Source organism: Saccopteryx leptura, chromosome 9 (genome assembly GCF_036850995.1).
Source record: "Saccopteryx leptura isolate mSacLep1 chromosome 9, mSacLep1_pri_phased_curated, whole genome shotgun sequence".
NCBI lineage: Eukaryota > Metazoa > Chordata > Mammalia > Chiroptera > Emballonuridae > Saccopteryx > Saccopteryx leptura.
This window is the reverse complement of record NC_089511.1, coordinates 51,801,544-51,818,789: the sequence shown is the minus strand read 5'-3', so window position 1 is coordinate 51,818,789 and position 17,246 is coordinate 51,801,544. Positions and strand designations below refer to the sequence as shown.

At 35.7% G+C, this 17,246-nt stretch overlaps 1 protein-coding gene across 2 annotated transcripts in view; it reads right to left on the bottom strand.

The window, feature by feature from the left end:
* The window catches only part of PRKG1 (protein kinase cGMP-dependent 1), a 1,422,417-nt gene that overhangs the window by 216,528 nt on the left and 1,188,643 nt on the right, over positions 1-17,246 (bottom strand). For both annotated transcript variants that reach the window (XM_066349797.1, XM_066349796.1), the window contains exons 6-7: positions 14,689-14,766; positions 920-1,014 (exon numbers count right to left, since the gene is read on the bottom strand). In XM_066349797.1, the coding sequence (XP_066205894.1) occupies positions 920-1,014; positions 14,689-14,766 (173 nt within the window). The remainder of the gene's footprint in view (positions 1-919; positions 1,015-14,688; positions 14,767-17,246) is intronic.

The following is a 17,246-nucleotide window of genomic DNA, read 5'->3' as shown; positions in this document are numbered from 1 at the left end:
ACAACCATGGCTATCACAGCGCCAGTGAGTTGGCCTTGAGCAGGCTCTAAGGATAATTCGGTGGCCTCTACCTTTGGTGCTAAAAAAAAAAAAATGGCTCAATTGCTGAGCGACAGAGAAATGGCCCCAGAGGGCAGAACATGACCCCTTAGTGGGTTTTCCAGGTGAATTTTGGGTGAGGCATATGCAGGAGTATGTCTCTGTCTCCCCTCTTCTCACTAAAAATAAATAAATTTAAAAAAGAGTAGACCACCCAAATATATGTCCTCTTTGTCATGTATATTGAGTGGTGCAGAGTCAATGGAGTTCTTCTTCTGTAGTATTGGGGAAGAAATACCAAATGCTTACTTCTTGAGATCTTAGTTTACAAGTGGGATTTCAGTGACCTTGCTGGGCCTCTCTGAGTCCAGCCTTTACCTCATTTGGAGTGAACCTGGATATGCACAATTTACTTCCATGCCCACCTCTTCCACCTTCATTACCACAACCAGCAATGACAATAATCAGCCAGAGGTGACTCCCAGAAAGACTTCACTGCCTTCTCAATTATTGTTTGTACAATCAGGTTTCTGGAGATTTCAAAATTCTCAGCCATCTTCTTGTGATTATGAGTAAAACTCTTGTACAAAGTAGAGACTTCTCTCATTCTTTTTGAATCTTTATAGAGATTGCAGTTAAAAAGCTAAGAAATTTTCCTATTAATATACAAATTACTTATTACATAATTTAACCACCAATCAATCCCACAGCCTATCTAAACAAGGTATAAATTGAGCTAGATTAAATAAAAATGATCAAGGGTCCATGTCTGATTTTAGAATCAGCACTAAAGAGCCTATTTTCTTAGGAGATCAACCTTCAAAACAGGAATTTATGCAGTTCTCGGCCAAAAACTGTATAACGCACACGGTCTACTTACCCCTGCAAGGCTTTCTCTCCAAACCAATCTCCTTTTCCTAAAGTCCTAAGGAAGACTGGGTCTTCACTTGGTGAGTCTTCACGAGTCACATTTACCTACAAAGAGAAACAATACCCTGGATGATCAAATGAACACTGATGATGGTAATTCCATCTCTTTTTAAAAATTCACTTATATGAAGAATACAAGTATATTATCTCTACAGGGCCAAAGAAATGACCTCCAAATATTTTTTATAATTTCAAGTTGTTTTCCAAAACTAGTAAATTATTCATAAATTTGAATTTCATTGAATCCTCATTCCTATTCCCTTTTCCTACTTCTTATGAGGCAACCATTACAATAAATTTAATACACAGTCCTCCAGTCCTTTTTTATGTGTTCATATGCATGTGTTTTTAAAATATATGGATAGCAATATATGGTATGTATCATTCTGTGACTTACATTTTGTCTCTTAACATTCTTTTCATTATTTATTTCATGTTACTAGATATAAATATAGTTCATCCATTGTCTTCTTTCACTCTGTACATATGCTTGTTTATAAATTTCCTTGTACATGGACATTCATGTTGTTTCTATTTTTTTTTTATGCAGTGAATATCTTTCTACACAATTTAAAGGCCAGTCACATTTTCATGAAGTTTTCCTAGAGGTCTCTGACTATAGTCTTCATGTCCTCATTTTCCATATGCTTTGCTCACCAAGATTTCTTATTTAAAAGATACAGAAATTATATATATGTCTTTTATAAACCATAGTAAATAATATCCCCTTCAAAGAAGTGGATTTTTTTGCATTCCCTGCAATTTATAATAAATATTTAATAAAAATCTATAAATTGTTTGAACACAACCGCTTCCTTGCTAACAAGTTATCACAGCCCATACAGGACTTGTGACTTGAATAACAGTCCACAGAAGGCAAGTAATGCTATAAGTTTTACCTTTGCATTAATTCATTTCCTCCTTCAGCTCTACTAATATTCACAGTACTGGCTACGTGTCAACCATAAAAGTTAAAAATTAAAATACACATACCTGGAAAATAAAATGGAAAAACTAATTTCTTGAGACAATGCCAAACACTTAAACACATTTAAAAATACTATATTTCTGGTCTTTGAATTTAGAGATTGGCTGTCAAAGACCAGAATTTTTATAAGTATTAAGAAGGTCTATGAAAGGTGGAGGGAATTTACTTATTATTATTCCCTCATTCATTTGACTACTCATCCACAGTGTTACAAAACCATGGAAATGCAATTTTTAACAATCTTACTAAGTTATATTTTAGAGATGCTAATTTGCATGCTGATGAGGCTTTTACTGATGTGTAAGGAAATACACTAGCCCAGTGATTTGCAAAACTTCAGTGTGTTTGTGTGTGTGTGTGGGGGGGATGATATTTAAATTAAAAGTTCCTAAGGTTCTGATTTAGTGGGTCTTCAAAATATGAATTTCAAAAGTTTAATGTAAGTGATTTAGATGCAAATGTTCTACAAACCAATCTTTGACAAATATTGATATATTGTTAACTTTCTGAACCTCAGTTTTGTTTTGTTTTGTTTTGTATTTTTCTGAGGTTGGAAACGGGGAGGCAGTCAGACAGACTCCCACATGCGCCCAACCGAGATCCACACAGCACGCCCACCAGGGGACAATGCTCTGCCCATTTGGGGTGTCGCTCTGTTGCAACCAGAGCCATTCTAGCACCTGAGGCAGAGGCCTTAGAGCCATCCTCAGTGCCCTGGCCAACTTTGCTCTGATGGAGCCTCGGCTGCAGGAGGGGAAGAAAGAGACAGAGAGGAAGGAGAGGGGGAGGGGTGGAGAAGCAGATGGGCGCTTCTCCTTTGTGCCCTAGCCGGGAATTGAACCCGGGACTCCTGCATGCCAGGCCGACACTCTACCACTGAGCCAACCAGCCAGGGCCTGAACCTCAGTTTTATCATCTGCACAATGAGGCAATTCAACAAAATTATTTCTATCCTATCTATTGGGTGTTAAAAGAAGTCAAGGACTAAGGTATATTATACTATAAGATATCATCAAAATTAGATATAAGGACATATTTTATAACTGTATATGTGACCTTTGGTTAATATTAGAAATTCAAAATCACAGATTTATACAGGCCATGAAGAAATTTCAGTGTATTTTGAAATTTTATTTAAAAAGATGTTACTGAAATATACTTGCAGACATAAAAGTGGGCCATCTACAGAATAAACCATTTTTTACTTCTATGATAAATGTAAGTAAAAACCTAACTGGACCAAAATATTATGTGAAAAAGTAGGCAGCTCAAAGAGCACAAATTAAAAGGTTTCCTTTAAAGTTGTAATTTTCACAGTTTTTCTTTGTATGTATAATAAATCATTCAAAATATGAACAAATACTAATCATAGACATTTGCATCTTTAATTCAGAAGAAATTTCCAAGTAGAGAAATATAAATATATAGAAATAGCCTCTCTAACCTTCACCTGTATATCCATTACTTCCATTTAAACCACAAAGTACTTTGTGATTCACAATACTGTGAAATGGAAATAGCTATGGAATCTATTTAGTTTGTTTAAATCCATGTTATTCAGTCACCTTGTCCAAAAAAAAGAGAGGCTTATCACAGGGTGTGTGTGTTGTGAGTGTGTGTATATGAGAAAATCTATCAAAGCACCTGCTTAATAGTAAGTGCCCAAAAAAGTCAGTTGCTTTTTCTATATTTTCTCCTTTTCTTCAATTTTTCTCAATTCCTATTTCAGAATTTTCATGCACTTAATTGCAAAATAGTTATCTCATCACTATTTCTCTTTTATTGTTGCCACAAAATGCTATTTAGAACATTAACTACTTTGAGTTTTAAGTAGATAAAAGTATGTATTTTTATGTTTTTCAGTAATTTATGTATTTTCTATAAGACATAATGTGTAGTCTTATAATTTACACTTTAAAACTATTTTAAACTATATATAATTTTAAAATAAGAAATAAAATAGAAATTAGATATTTTAAATGGGACATATAAAATTAATCTTTAATACCAAAATATTCAATAAACAATATGAACATGTTCAACCAACACATTTAACCAAAACCAATTTATTAGACAAATAAAACATTTTAGTACACAGTCAATTGGTTTTATAAACAAAACAATGTTAACTATAAAGAAATCTGGATTTTATAGACTTGTGGGGCAGACCCAGTTAGAGAATAAGAGTTAGTCAGCTAAACATTTTCTTACCTAACTGAGGAGTCCCAAAACCAAAGCATTTTCCTACCTGTGTTATTAAAAGATTATAAAATTGAAGAGTCCACAAAGCAGCTATCTTTTCAAATAATGTTCTGCATATACTACTCAAAACCTGGTCCTATTTTTCCAAAACCAAAATTTCTTCTAATGAAGAAGCACAGTATAAGGATCTGTAAATGATAGTTTAAGGCAAATACAGGGAAAAAATTTTTCCTAGTTGAAGTTTACTTATGTTCTTTAAATTCTAGTAAATTCATCAAGGGTAAGATCTATGATTGCTATGAGTCTTATTTGACAATTGAACCTCTGTGTAACACAGCAGAATTTTGAATCTCTCTCCATCATGTTTTCCACCATCCTCCTCCAAAATGTATATGGTGAATTTTATTTACATAATTCCCTTTCTAATGTCTCTAATTTAATGTGTGTACACAAGTGCACTCTCATGCACATGTATAACCACTTCATTGCATAGATAAATACCATATATTTGCTTATCTTTGGATTTTATATATAAGTATACAAAAATACTAAATATTTGTGTGGTTTTAAACTTTATATAAATAATACCATATCACATGTATTCTTCCACACCTTGTTTAGTTTGATTAGTATTTTACTTGGGATTTATGCAATTTATCTATTTTAATATATATAGTTATAGTCCATTTCTTATTTGTATATTCTCAAATTATATAAGTATTAAACATTCTATTAATTTTTCTGTAGGTGTAAATGTGGGTTTCTTTTATGTTAATTTTACATTTAGATTTTGGTTGTGTTGTGTTAACAACATTACTATGAATATTTTGTACATGTTTTCAGGTGTCCATGGAAAACTGTTTCACTAAGATCAATAGTTATGAATGAAGAACAAGGTTATAAAGCATATGCATCTTCAGTTTTACTAGGTATTGACTTACTTTTGGTACAAAGAGATCATACCAACTTATATTCTTACAACATGAGTGGATAAAAGTTTATATTGTACTATATTTTATCATCAACACTTGATATTTTCAAAGTTTGATTTTTACCAAGAAGGTAGGCATTTTGATTATTAACAGAGGCAAAGCTTTTTTCATATTATTTTATGGGCCAATTCTATTTCTGTTTTTGCCTGTTTTTCTATTAGATTGTAATTTTTTCTCATTGATTCATTAAAACTATAGTTTTCTTTTTAGTGTCTTTATGTCTTGCCAAAAAAGATATTAATTTTAATGTAACCACAAGTAACCATATTATTGCTTACAGGGAAAAAGTCAGTTTGGTTGTAACAAGAAAAATATCTTTGCCAGGGTTATCTTTTATAAGTCTTTTAAATGCATTTGAAAACAATATTACATTTATTTACCTACAACAAAACCTACAGTTTATTTTTTAAATTTATTTAGGAAATTAATCAATAAGTGTTCAGGAAAACATTTCTATAGCGTTTGAACTATTGATTATGTTGTATACCCATCACCCAAATTCAAATCACTTTTTATCACCATATATCTGTCCCTCTATCTTTCCCTTCCCACTTCACACTCCTTTCCCTCCCGCAAGCCCCTTCCCTCCCCTACCTCCACCTGTTCCTGGTAACCACTTCACTTTTATCTATGTCTACCCTATGTGTGAAATCATATAGTTTTTAGCATTTTTGGATTTACTTATTTTACTCAATACAATGTCCTCAAGGTCCATCCATGTTTTCATAAATGGCACTATGTCATCATTTCGTATGGCTGAGTAGTATTCCATTGCATTTATATACCACATTTTCTTTATTCAATCTTCTATCAAATACCGGTTTGGTAGTTTCCATTTCTTGGCCACTATGGATAATGCTACAGTGAACATGGGGGCGCATATGTCTTTATGTACCAATGTTTTCGAGTTTTTTTGGGTAGATACCCAGTAAAGGGATTGCTGGGTCATATGATAATTGACCCAGCAATTAATTGTTTCATAAAACACCATACTTTCTTTCATAATGGTTGTACAGTAATACATCAGCTTTCGTTGACTTCGGTTATCGTCAGTTTTGATTTTCTACAATTTTTTCTATAAAAAATTTGTCTCGCCCTGGCCGGTTGGCTCAGCAGTAGAGCGTCGGCCTGGCATGCAGGGGACCCGGTTTCGATTCCCGGCCAGGGCACATAGGAGAAGCGCCCATTTGCTTCTCCACCCCCCCCCTCCTTCCTCTCTGTCTCTCTCTTCCCCTCCCGCAGCCAAGGCTCCATTGGAGCAAAGATGGCCCGGGCGCTGGGGATGGCTCCTTGGCCTCTGCCCCAGGCGCTAGAGTGGCTCTGGTCATGGCAGAGTGATGCCCCAGAGGGGCAGAGCATCACCCTCTGGTGGGCAGAGCGTCGCCCCTGGTGGGCGTGCCAGGTGGATCCTGGTCCGGCGCATGCGGGAGTCTGTCTGACTGTCTCTCCCCGTTTCCAGCTTCAGAAAAATACAAAAAAAAAAAAATTTGTCTCAGTTTTTGTTGGTTTCCTCGGATTTTGTCAGCATGCCCACATGACCTCGCTGCTAATTTTGCAAAAACAAAGAGTGACTCACGTGTTCTCCTGTTCAATATGGCGTTGTTTCTTGTTGTGTGAGCATCACCCTGTGCATCTAGCCAAACAATTCTATTGCTTTCCAGTGTTTTCGTGCTTTTTTTATTGATTGTGAGTGCTAATACTACAGTTACATGTAAGTGATTACTGAGTATACAGTATTTGGTATAATGTGTTTATTTTGCATTTTTCAGTTTCAAAATGTACGTAATGTACGTAAGATAAAATGACATGTGTTCAAATCTCATTGTCCCTGTTAAGTGTTTCCCTTGCTAATAAGTTAACCTTTTCCTTTTAGTTCCATCATGGGACCAAAGAAAGTTTCCAGAGCCAGCTGCTCTGTGAAGAAGAAGGCCAGGAACACAGTCGAGTTGATAAAAGAAATCATTGAAAAATACAATAGCAGCTTCAAGATTGCTAAAATCAGCCGCATGTATGGGAAGTCGCCATCCATGATAAGTTCCATTGTAGTGGAAAAGGGAGCTATAAAGGAGGCTAATGTAGCAAAAGGCATGAATGTGCTAACAAAACAGAGATCACAAACAATTGAAGATGTCAAACAGTTATTATTAATTTGGATCAATCAAAAACAGTTAGATGACAGTTCTGTTTCAGAGGCCATCATACATGATATGTGAAAAGGCCAGACTGTTGTATGCTGATCTCATTAAGAAAATGCCTGGGACGCACGCTAGTGTACTTAGTGATTTTAAGGTCAGCAGAGGCTGGTTCAAAAAATTCAAGAGGTGCACTGGCATACACAGTGTTACTAGGCATGGCGAAGGTGTCAGTTCGGACAAGTCTGGGGCGGAAAAATTTGTGTCCAAATTCAAAGATTAGATAGAAGCTAAAGGATTCATCCCCCAACAAGTCTTCAACTGTGATAAAACTGGCCTCTTTTGGAAGAAAATGCCAAAGAGGACATTCATTACACAGGAGGAAAAGGCACTGCCGGGACATAAGCCTATGAAAGACAGGCTAACTCTTTTGTTGCATGGTAATGCTAGTGGTGATCATATATAAAGTGAAGCCCTTACTGGTGTAACATTCAGAGACTCCTAGAGTGTTTAGCAGAAACAATGTGATTAAAAGTACAGTAAATATTGTGTGATTTGGAGGGAAACAAGAAAGCATGGGTCACAAGGCCAATTTTCATTGAATGGATGAATGAATTGTTTGGCCTGAATAAAAAAATACCTCCAGGATAATCAGTTGCCCCTTTAGTGCCTCCTGGTAATGGACAATGCTCCTGCACCTCCTCCAGGCTTGGAAGACACACTGTTGGAGGTGTTCAGTTTTATCATGGTGAAGTTCTTGCCCCCTAATACCACACGACTCATCCAGCCCATAGACCAGAATGTCACTTCAATTTCAAGAAACTGTACACAAAAGCAATGTTTCATAGGTGCTTTGAGGACATCAAATACAGAATTGTCCTTAAGAGAGTTCTGGAAAAAACATTTCAACAATCTCAACTGCATTAGCATCATAGATAAGGTTTGGCAGGGAGTGACATCCAGGACAATGAACTCTGCCTAGAAGAAATTATGGCCAGGATGTGTGCATGAGAGAGATTTTGAAGGGTTTGAGCCTGCCCCTGATGACTCTATGCATGTGGTGCTGTCAGTTGTTGATTTGGGAAGTCCATGGGTTTGGAGGTGAGTGGTGAGAATGTGGAAGAGTTAGTGGATGACCACAGTGAAGAACTCACCACAGAAGAGCTGCAAGACCTTCACCTAGAAGAGCAGCAGACGGCAGATGAAAAAATTACTTCACATGAGAAGAGACAGGGGAGAATGTGCCTTCTTCAGAGATTAAGGACATCTTCTCCATGTGGAGTAAGGTACTGTACAGGGGTTTGTGGAGAAAAATCACCCAGACAAAGCTATTGCAGGCCATGTTGCCAACTTGTTTAATGATAGTGTCTTGCCCCATTTTAGGCAAATCTTAAGGAGAACAGAAACAGACCTCTTTGGACAGCTTTCTTGTGAGACATGGGTCCACGGACTCTGAAGCTGGTCCTAGTGCCAAAAGACCAAGAAGGGAAGTGACCCCAGACAGTGCCTTGATACCTAAGGTCCTGATGGAGGGGGATTCCCCTTCCAAACAATAATATCTGCACCTCTCTCTCCCCTCCTTGCCATCTTCCATACGCCAAGAAGTGTCTTCAGAAAGGTAAATGCCATGTTAAATGTTCATTTATTCTTTACATTAATCTTTTATATTCATTTTATATTAATTTCTTATTCTTAGTATTAAATACTACATTTATTCTCTACAAAATGTGTTTTTGGGATGTATTTTGGAGTGTCTAGAATGAATTAATTGAATTTACATTGATTCATATGGAAATAATTGCCTTGGATTTGTCAGTTTCAAATTTCCCCGATTGTTTTCAGACAGATTATCGAGGAAAACCAAGGTACCACTGTACTAATTTGCATTTCCACCAGCAGTGAATGAGAGTTTCTTTTTTCTACAACCTCTCCAACATTTGTTATTACTTGTCTTGTTGATAATAGCCAATCTAACAGGTATAAGGTGGTATCTCATTATATTTTCAATTTCCATTTCTCTAATAGCTAGTGAAGATGAGCATCATTTCCTATATCTGTTGGTCCTTTGTATGTCTTCTTGGGAGAAGTGTTTGTTCAGGTCCTCTCCCTATTTTTAAATTGGATTGTTTGCTTGTTTGTTGCTAAGCTTTGTGAATTCTTTATATGTCTTGGATATTAACCCCTTATTGGAGCTGTTATTTGCAAATATCATCTCCCATTTGGTTGGTAGCATATTGGTTTTGTTGTCAGTTTCTTTTGCTGTGCGGTAGTTTTTTAGTTTGATACAGTTCCATTCATTTATTTTTGTCTTTACCGCCCTTGCCTTTGGGGTCAAATTCATAAATTGTTCCTTATGGCCAAGGTCCATGAGTTTAGTACTTATGTTTTCTTCTATGTAACTTATTGCTTCAGATCTTATATTTAGGTTTTTGATCTATTTTGAATTAGTTTTTGTGCAAGTGAACAAACTGTAGTTAAGTTTTACTTTTTTACATGTGGCTTTCTAATGTTCCAGTATTATTTATTAAAGAGGCTTTCTTTCTTTTCTTAATTGTGTATTTTTGGCTCCTTTGTCAAAGATTATTTGCATATATATATATATATGATTTTATTTCTAGGCTATCTATTCTGTTCCACTGGTCTGTATGTTTGTTTTTCTGTCAATATCATGCTGTTTTGCCCTGGCTGGTTGGCTCAGTGGTAGAATGTTGGACTGGCATGTGGAAGTCCTGGGTTTGATTCCCAGTCAGGGCACAGAGGAGAAGTCCCCATCTGCTTCTCCACCCTTCCCCCTCTTCTTTTTCCCTGTCTCTCTCTTCCTTTCTCACAGCCAAGGCTCCACTGGAGTAAAGTTGGCCCCGGGCGCTGAGGACAGCTCCATGGCCTCTGCCTTAGGTGCTATAATGGCTCTGGCCACAACAGAGCAACACTTCAGATGGGCCAGAGCATTGCCCCCTGGTGGGTATGCCAGGTGGTCCCTGTTGCACACATGTGGAAGTCTGTCTGACTGCCTCTCTGCTTCTAACTTCAGAAAAATACCATACTGTTTTGATGATCATGGCTCTATAGTATAATTTGAAGTCAGGTAGTTTGATACTTCCAGCTTCATTCTTTTTTCTCAGGATTTTTTGGCTCTCAGAGTTTTTTATGATTCCATAGATACCTGGTGATATTTTTATTCTAGTTCTTTATAAAATGAAAATGGGATTTTGATGGGGATTGCATTAAATTTGTATATTGCTTTGGGTAATATGGCCATTTTAACTATGTTGATTCTTCTAATCTATGAACATGAAATATTTTTCCATTTAATTGTGTCTTTTTCAATTTCTTTCAATAATGCTTTGTAGTTTTCAGTGTATGGGTATTTCACATCCTCCATTAAGTTTATTCCTAGGTATTTTTTTTATTGTAATTGTAAAAAAAATTGCTTTATTTATATTTTGAGTTCATTTTCTGAAGTTTCATTTTTGGCGTGTAGGAAAGCACTGGACTTTTGTGTATCAATATTGTATCCTGCAACTTTACTATATTGGCTCATTGTTTCTAATTGTTTGTTTTTTGGTAGTCTTTAGGATTTTCTATATATAGTATCCTATCATCTGCAAAAACTGATACCTCTACTTCTTTCTTGATATGAATGCTTTTTATTTCTTTCTCTCGACTTATTACTCTGGTTAAAACTTCCAGAACTATGTTGAATAAAAGTGGAGACAGTGGGCAGCCTTGTCTTTTTCCTGATTTTAAAAGAAAAGCTTTCATATTTATTTTTTACCATTTAGTATGATATTAGCTGATAGTTTGTTATATATGGCCTTTATTATGTTAAGGTACCTCTCTTCTATACCCATTTTTTTAAAGACTTTATTCAATTTTTTTTTCAGAGAGGAGAGAGAGAGAGAGAGAAGGGGGAGGAGCAGGAAGTATCAACTCCCATATGTGCCTTGACCAGGCAAGCCCAGGGTTTTGAACCAGTGACCTCAGTGTTCCAGGTCGACACTTTATCCCACTGCACCACCACAGGTCAGGCACTTCTATACCCATTTTAGTGAGTGTTTTAAACAAAAAGGAATATTGTAGTACACGAAATGCCTTTTCTGCATATGTTGATAGGATCATATGAGTTCTGTTCTTTGTTTTGTTTATGTGGTATATTAGGTTGATCGATTTTCATATATTGAAACATCCTTGTGCTCCTGGAATAAATTCCACTTGATTGTGATGTATTTTTTTAATGTATTGTTGTATTTGGTTTGTTAGTATTTTGTTTAGTATTTTTGCACCTGTATTCATTAGATATGGTTCTGTAGTTTTCTTTTTTTCTGTTGTCTCTGCCAGGTTTTGATATCATGCTTATGTTGGCCTCATAAAATGTGTTAGGTAGTATTGCTTCTTCTTCTATCTTTTGAAGATTTTGAGAAGGACAGGTACCAAATCTTCTTTGAATGTTTGGTAGAATTCACTAGTGGAGCCATCTGGTCCTGGACTTTTATTTGGGGGGATGTTTTGATAGTTGTTTCTATTTCCTCCCTGCTTATGGGTCAATTTAAATTATACACTTTTTATGACTCAGTCTAGGAAGATTGTATAGTTACAGGAATTTATCTATTCCTTCTATATTGTTGAATTTGGTGGCATACAATTTTAGAAAATTTCAGTTCTACAACTTATTTGACAGTTTACCTGAATCTACTCTCATCACTCTTCTCTCCTCCTATTCCTTCCTCCTGGTACTTAAGTATATTCATCTTCTGCTTTAAGACTTAATGTAGTGATTCCAATGCATTAATATTAGAATTAAAATAATTAATATATTAATCTATCATATTAATTATTATGTAATTTATATAACTAGGAATTATAGCAGCTAATTTGACCTGAAAAACTTGGATAGAAAATGTCTCTTAATGCTTAGCTTACAAAAATAATGATCTTGAATGTGTCAAAAAGTCTAATATATTATGCTACTTCCTTCCCAGAATCCCTGTGGTGCTCTTAAATATTGCCAGTGGTATTGGTTCCTGTGGTGTGATTTCTGTGCTACTTCTATTAGACTTATTATAAAACTCATAAAACACACCACTAATGCACCTGTCATCAGCTGAAACTGATTACAAACACAACTTCTTTTGGGCAGCACTGGGAATTTGCAGTAATAGGGTATTCACATAAGACTGTCAGAAATTTATCTTACCTGATAAACATATGGTTTCCTGCTAGCAAAGAATTAGAGATGTAATAAAGAAAAAATACACTGAGATTATGAGGGTAAAAAGTCTCCCTATGACCAATGGAATCATTTATATCCATGAAAATTTTAATATTCACTGATTCTTTAGTCAACATTAAGAAATAAAACAATAAGTGGTAAGCTTTAACAATTTTTATATAAATCACAAAATGCTAATGCTTCTTATCATCTAGCAATGAAAAAAACAAGATAGAGTTTTAACTAACTATGGTCAGACATGTCATTTCAGGATGCCTTTGAAGAAGCTGATTCTTGACTTCTATTTTTATCTGGGGCATTTTAATCTCAGTCAAAAATGGGTATAATAAATGCATGAATATTATTTTCTTCACTTTAATATAACATACCACTGCTATAAACATTGACATATGCACGCTCTTGATCGGAATTAGTTCAAAGAGGATTATGTAAAATGTGATTCAACATATTTATAATCTTTCACATATCCTGCTCTTTGTGGCTCTTTTACATATATTTTCTACTTTCATATGTCATAAGGTACAAGTCATATTTGTTAAATAAGAGGAAATAAATTTATTTATTTTCAAGAATTGTAAAAATGAAAATTTATATAATTCTCCTTCTGCCTGCATTTTCTTTTCCATCTCTTTTTATACTTAATGCATACTAATTCTTTACAGATCATTTATGATAAAGCAAAATAAGATTAAATTATAGGTTATAATGCAATCATACGTAAATGCAAAAATGATTATGACTTTACTGTTGAAAGAATTTAAGGGGTTTTTTAAAGATATTTTTAGCAATATAATATCTGAATAGTACTCTGCATAAGTCTCCATTTTCCAATTTACTTAATTTCTTAATTTTTAAGTGAAAACTGCAAAACATTAATAATACTGAAAAGTTTAAAATATATAGTAAGGAATAAATTATACATTTTTGTTTATATCCCTTATCTACCTCATTTATTCTTGCCTTATGATTAATCCTTTTAATAATTTTTAGTTTTCATTCAATGTTTATTTAAGAAGATAAAATATTATAAAACATGGTGCCTGACCATGCGGTGGCACAGTGGATGGAGCGTCGGACTGGGATGCCAAGGACCCAGGTTTGAGACCCGAAGGTCACCAGCTTGAGCGCGGGCTCATCTGGTTTGAGCAAAAAGCTCACCAGCTTGGACCCAAGGTCACTGGCTTGAGCAAGGGGTTACTCGGTCTGCTGAAGGCCCGTGGTTAAGGCACATATGAGAAAGCAATCAATGAATAACTAAGGCAGGGGTCCCCAAACTACGGCCCTCGGGCTGCATGTGTTCCCCTGAGGCCATTTATCCGGCCCCAGCCACACTTCCAGAAGGGGCACCTCTTTCACTGGTGGTCAGTGAGAGGAGCACAGAATGCAAATGCAAAGTATGGTGTCACTCACGTACAGTACTACTTCTGTTTTGTTTTTTTTACTTTAAAATAAGGTATGTGCAGTGTGCATAGGGATGTGTTCATAGGTTTTTTTATAGTCTGGCCCTCCAATGGTCTGAGGGACAGTGAACTGGCCCCCTGTGTAAAAACTTTGGGGACCCCTGAACTAAGGTGTCACAATGAAAAACTGATGATTAATGCTTCTCACTCTCTCCGTTCATGTCTGTCTATCCCTCTCTCTGACTCTTTCTCTGTCCCTGTAAAAATAAATAAATAAATAAATAAAAAATAAAATGAAATGAAACATGGATAAATTTATATCCTTATTGCCCTCTGAATGTAAAGGAACTAGCCTGTGGATACTAGCTAGAACTAGTAAGTTTCATAGCTGAATTCAAACTTGGGCCATCTGATTTTGAAGTCCAGATGTTTCATTTCAGCGCTTTTACTACTCCTAATGACTGGATAATTTTTTTTCTGTTCTTTTCCTTTTCAATTATATAATTTTAATTAAGGAAATCTTCCCACTTATCAGACATATCAGTGGCATCTGGCATCATGATTATATTATAGCACAGACTACTGGTCTTCAAAGTTACACCTTTTCTTCATTGTGCATTATTTTGGGGAAATTCATCATACTCAAATATTGCTCTTTCAGTTTCAGAAAATGAAAAAACCAGCCTAATCCAAGCCCCTGTATGTGTGCGGCTCCTGGGGTCACTGAGGAACCCGTTTCCCACCTGTATCACTCTCTTGTTCTACTGAGGCTTACCTTTCCTTTGCTGATGATAAAGAAGGTGTCCCCTCTTGCACCTTGCCTGATGATATATTCTCCATTTTCATAGTGGGTCTGAAAAATAAAAACAGCAGCAGAAAAAAAAATTAAGAAAGAAGTAATTTGCCAAACAACTCAACCTCTTCCAATATCAGCCCCGAAGGGATGCATTCATCTTCATGGAGTTTTACCCAAACCTAGAATTCATCAGGGTTTAAAAATGAATAATAGTCAATGAATGTAATAATTACAGAGAAGTCATTTCTATCATTTCTATCACACTCATTTTTAAAACTACTTTGTTAATTCCATTTATTCTGGATGATTACATTCATAACTTTAAATTTGTTTATTTTAATAGTTTGATGGAAATATTCTCTCTCCCGTGAACTGAAGCATAAAATAAAACAGCAGAGCTGCTAATTAAACTGGTCTTCTGTATTATTTTATTTGTTATCCTCACTTAGTTTTAGTATTCTCATAATGATAGCCTTTTCTCCCCCTGAGAAATTACTGCAGCTTCTAAACATTTTCATTTTGAAAGCACGTTGACTTTTAGTGTGGGTTTGATGGCCCTAGTTACTTTTTAAGGCATTGCTTTATGCTTTACTGTTCTTGCTTCAGCAATTTAGCTTTGGGTCTGTCAAATGCAATGTCTTAATTTTATGGACTGAATTCTGGTTCAGCATCTGTGAACTTATAAACTGCCAAATGAGGAGCAAAGTGAGCCTGCACAATTATCACAGTCAGTGTGTCAGCACTCTAACTCTGACATAGTGACTGGGTTCACTCCCAGGGTTAAGGTAATTCCTGAAATGACCAAAGTGTTTTCTATAAGGAGAGGTGGGAGAAAGTATATTGCTGGGTCAGGAGGGATAACAGGGAAATGAGAACTATGCCATCTGGTCCTATCCTTCTCCTCAGCTTACCAAGGGAGTCATATTTGGGAAAAGAAAATATTACCTTGCAGACTCCTTAGGAAAGAGATATCCTGGTTTGCATGTGACTTGGCTATGACCTGTCCTTACATTTCAATGCCATGTTTCCAAATACTTTAGTCTATCTATTCTTAAAATTGCCTTTCATTAATAATTGACATGAATAACCATAATTTTCTTTGTATATTTAAAAAATTAACAAACTAGCTAATCTATTTTTTATAGTCAAACATAAATTATTTTCTTCAAACAAGTTTTAAAATTAGGATTACAGAACACACATTCTTCAACTGATTTATTTCACTTAACAAGATCTTTCTGACGTGCAGATTTGAAAAGCAAATCACAATGGTCTACTTTTATGTATCAATTCAACAAACATTTCTGAATGTCTCTGAATCAGTTGAACCATCCAATAGATCTTACTTTGATGGCATTTCAAGAGAAATGGAGTGACTTATCTGATTGGTAAATTTAGAAGTATTTTATATGCTTATCTCTGCTTCTCCTTTCTTCCTGATGGGAGGTAGCTCTGAAAGAGGGTTGGCATTCTCTGCTGCTCCTTCAGGGGAAGAATCTCCTCCCTGGCATAATGAAGCCTGCCCCCATCTGGACTTACGAGAAAGGACAAGTCAGCTCAAATAGAGGATTCAGTTTAGGAAACCCAACCCCTAGCTTAGGTTTTGTTAGCAGTAATGGTAATATATTAGTTCCATTTATTTTACTGTTAGTCTTATTTTTCAATTGGTTCTTAATCTAAGAGCTCTCAAAACACCCAAACAATCCAGTATGCACAATGCTATCCTGTATGTTATTGTTATCTTTTGCATGATATGTTGTACAATCTAGCAGAGATCTGACTCTTTCCCGTGGAGGAGATTCTGAAAACCTAACTGAAGTACGAAAAAGCAGTCACTGGATGTTGATCAACAGGATGCCATGCCCCCCCCCAAAAGTATTAGCATTATTTTTTGGTTAAATAATATAGTAGATATTTATTATTTTGGAAAGAAACTAGAAAGATTGAAATTAAAATGACCAAAAATGTGAAGACTTCTCAGCTCATCTAAGCTCATTTCCCTCATTTATCTTCTTCTTAAAAGGCTATCTCTTTCCTTCCTACACCTTGTACCTAGAAAAGTACTAGTTATTCCATATAACTTATTGAATAAATGACAAATGATAAAGACATTTAGCCTTTCGTGTAACAAGAGGTGTGGAAATGAAAAGTTTTAGGGGTGGTTAATTTATTGGCTCAAAAAGTCCTCCAAGGACTCAGATTCTTTCCCTCATTCAGTTGACTTTCCCTATTAGGATAGGCCCTCATTGCCCCAGTACAACTGCCAATGCTCCAGTCATCACATCTGGGTTCATCTTACAACTCCTTCTAGAGAAAAAGTTCTAGAGAATCTATCAACTATCTCCTATGTTTCCTTGGCTTGGGTTGCATGCCTATTCTTAAATAAATGCCTGGCAAGAGGAATACAACTACTCCAAATGGTCATTCAACAAGGTCACCCACTAAGTTTGACAAGAAACGATTAGAATGAAATCAAAGCTCTGGCAGTGGAAAATGGGGAGGAGGGACTGTGGATAATCCCAGGAGGATATCTACTC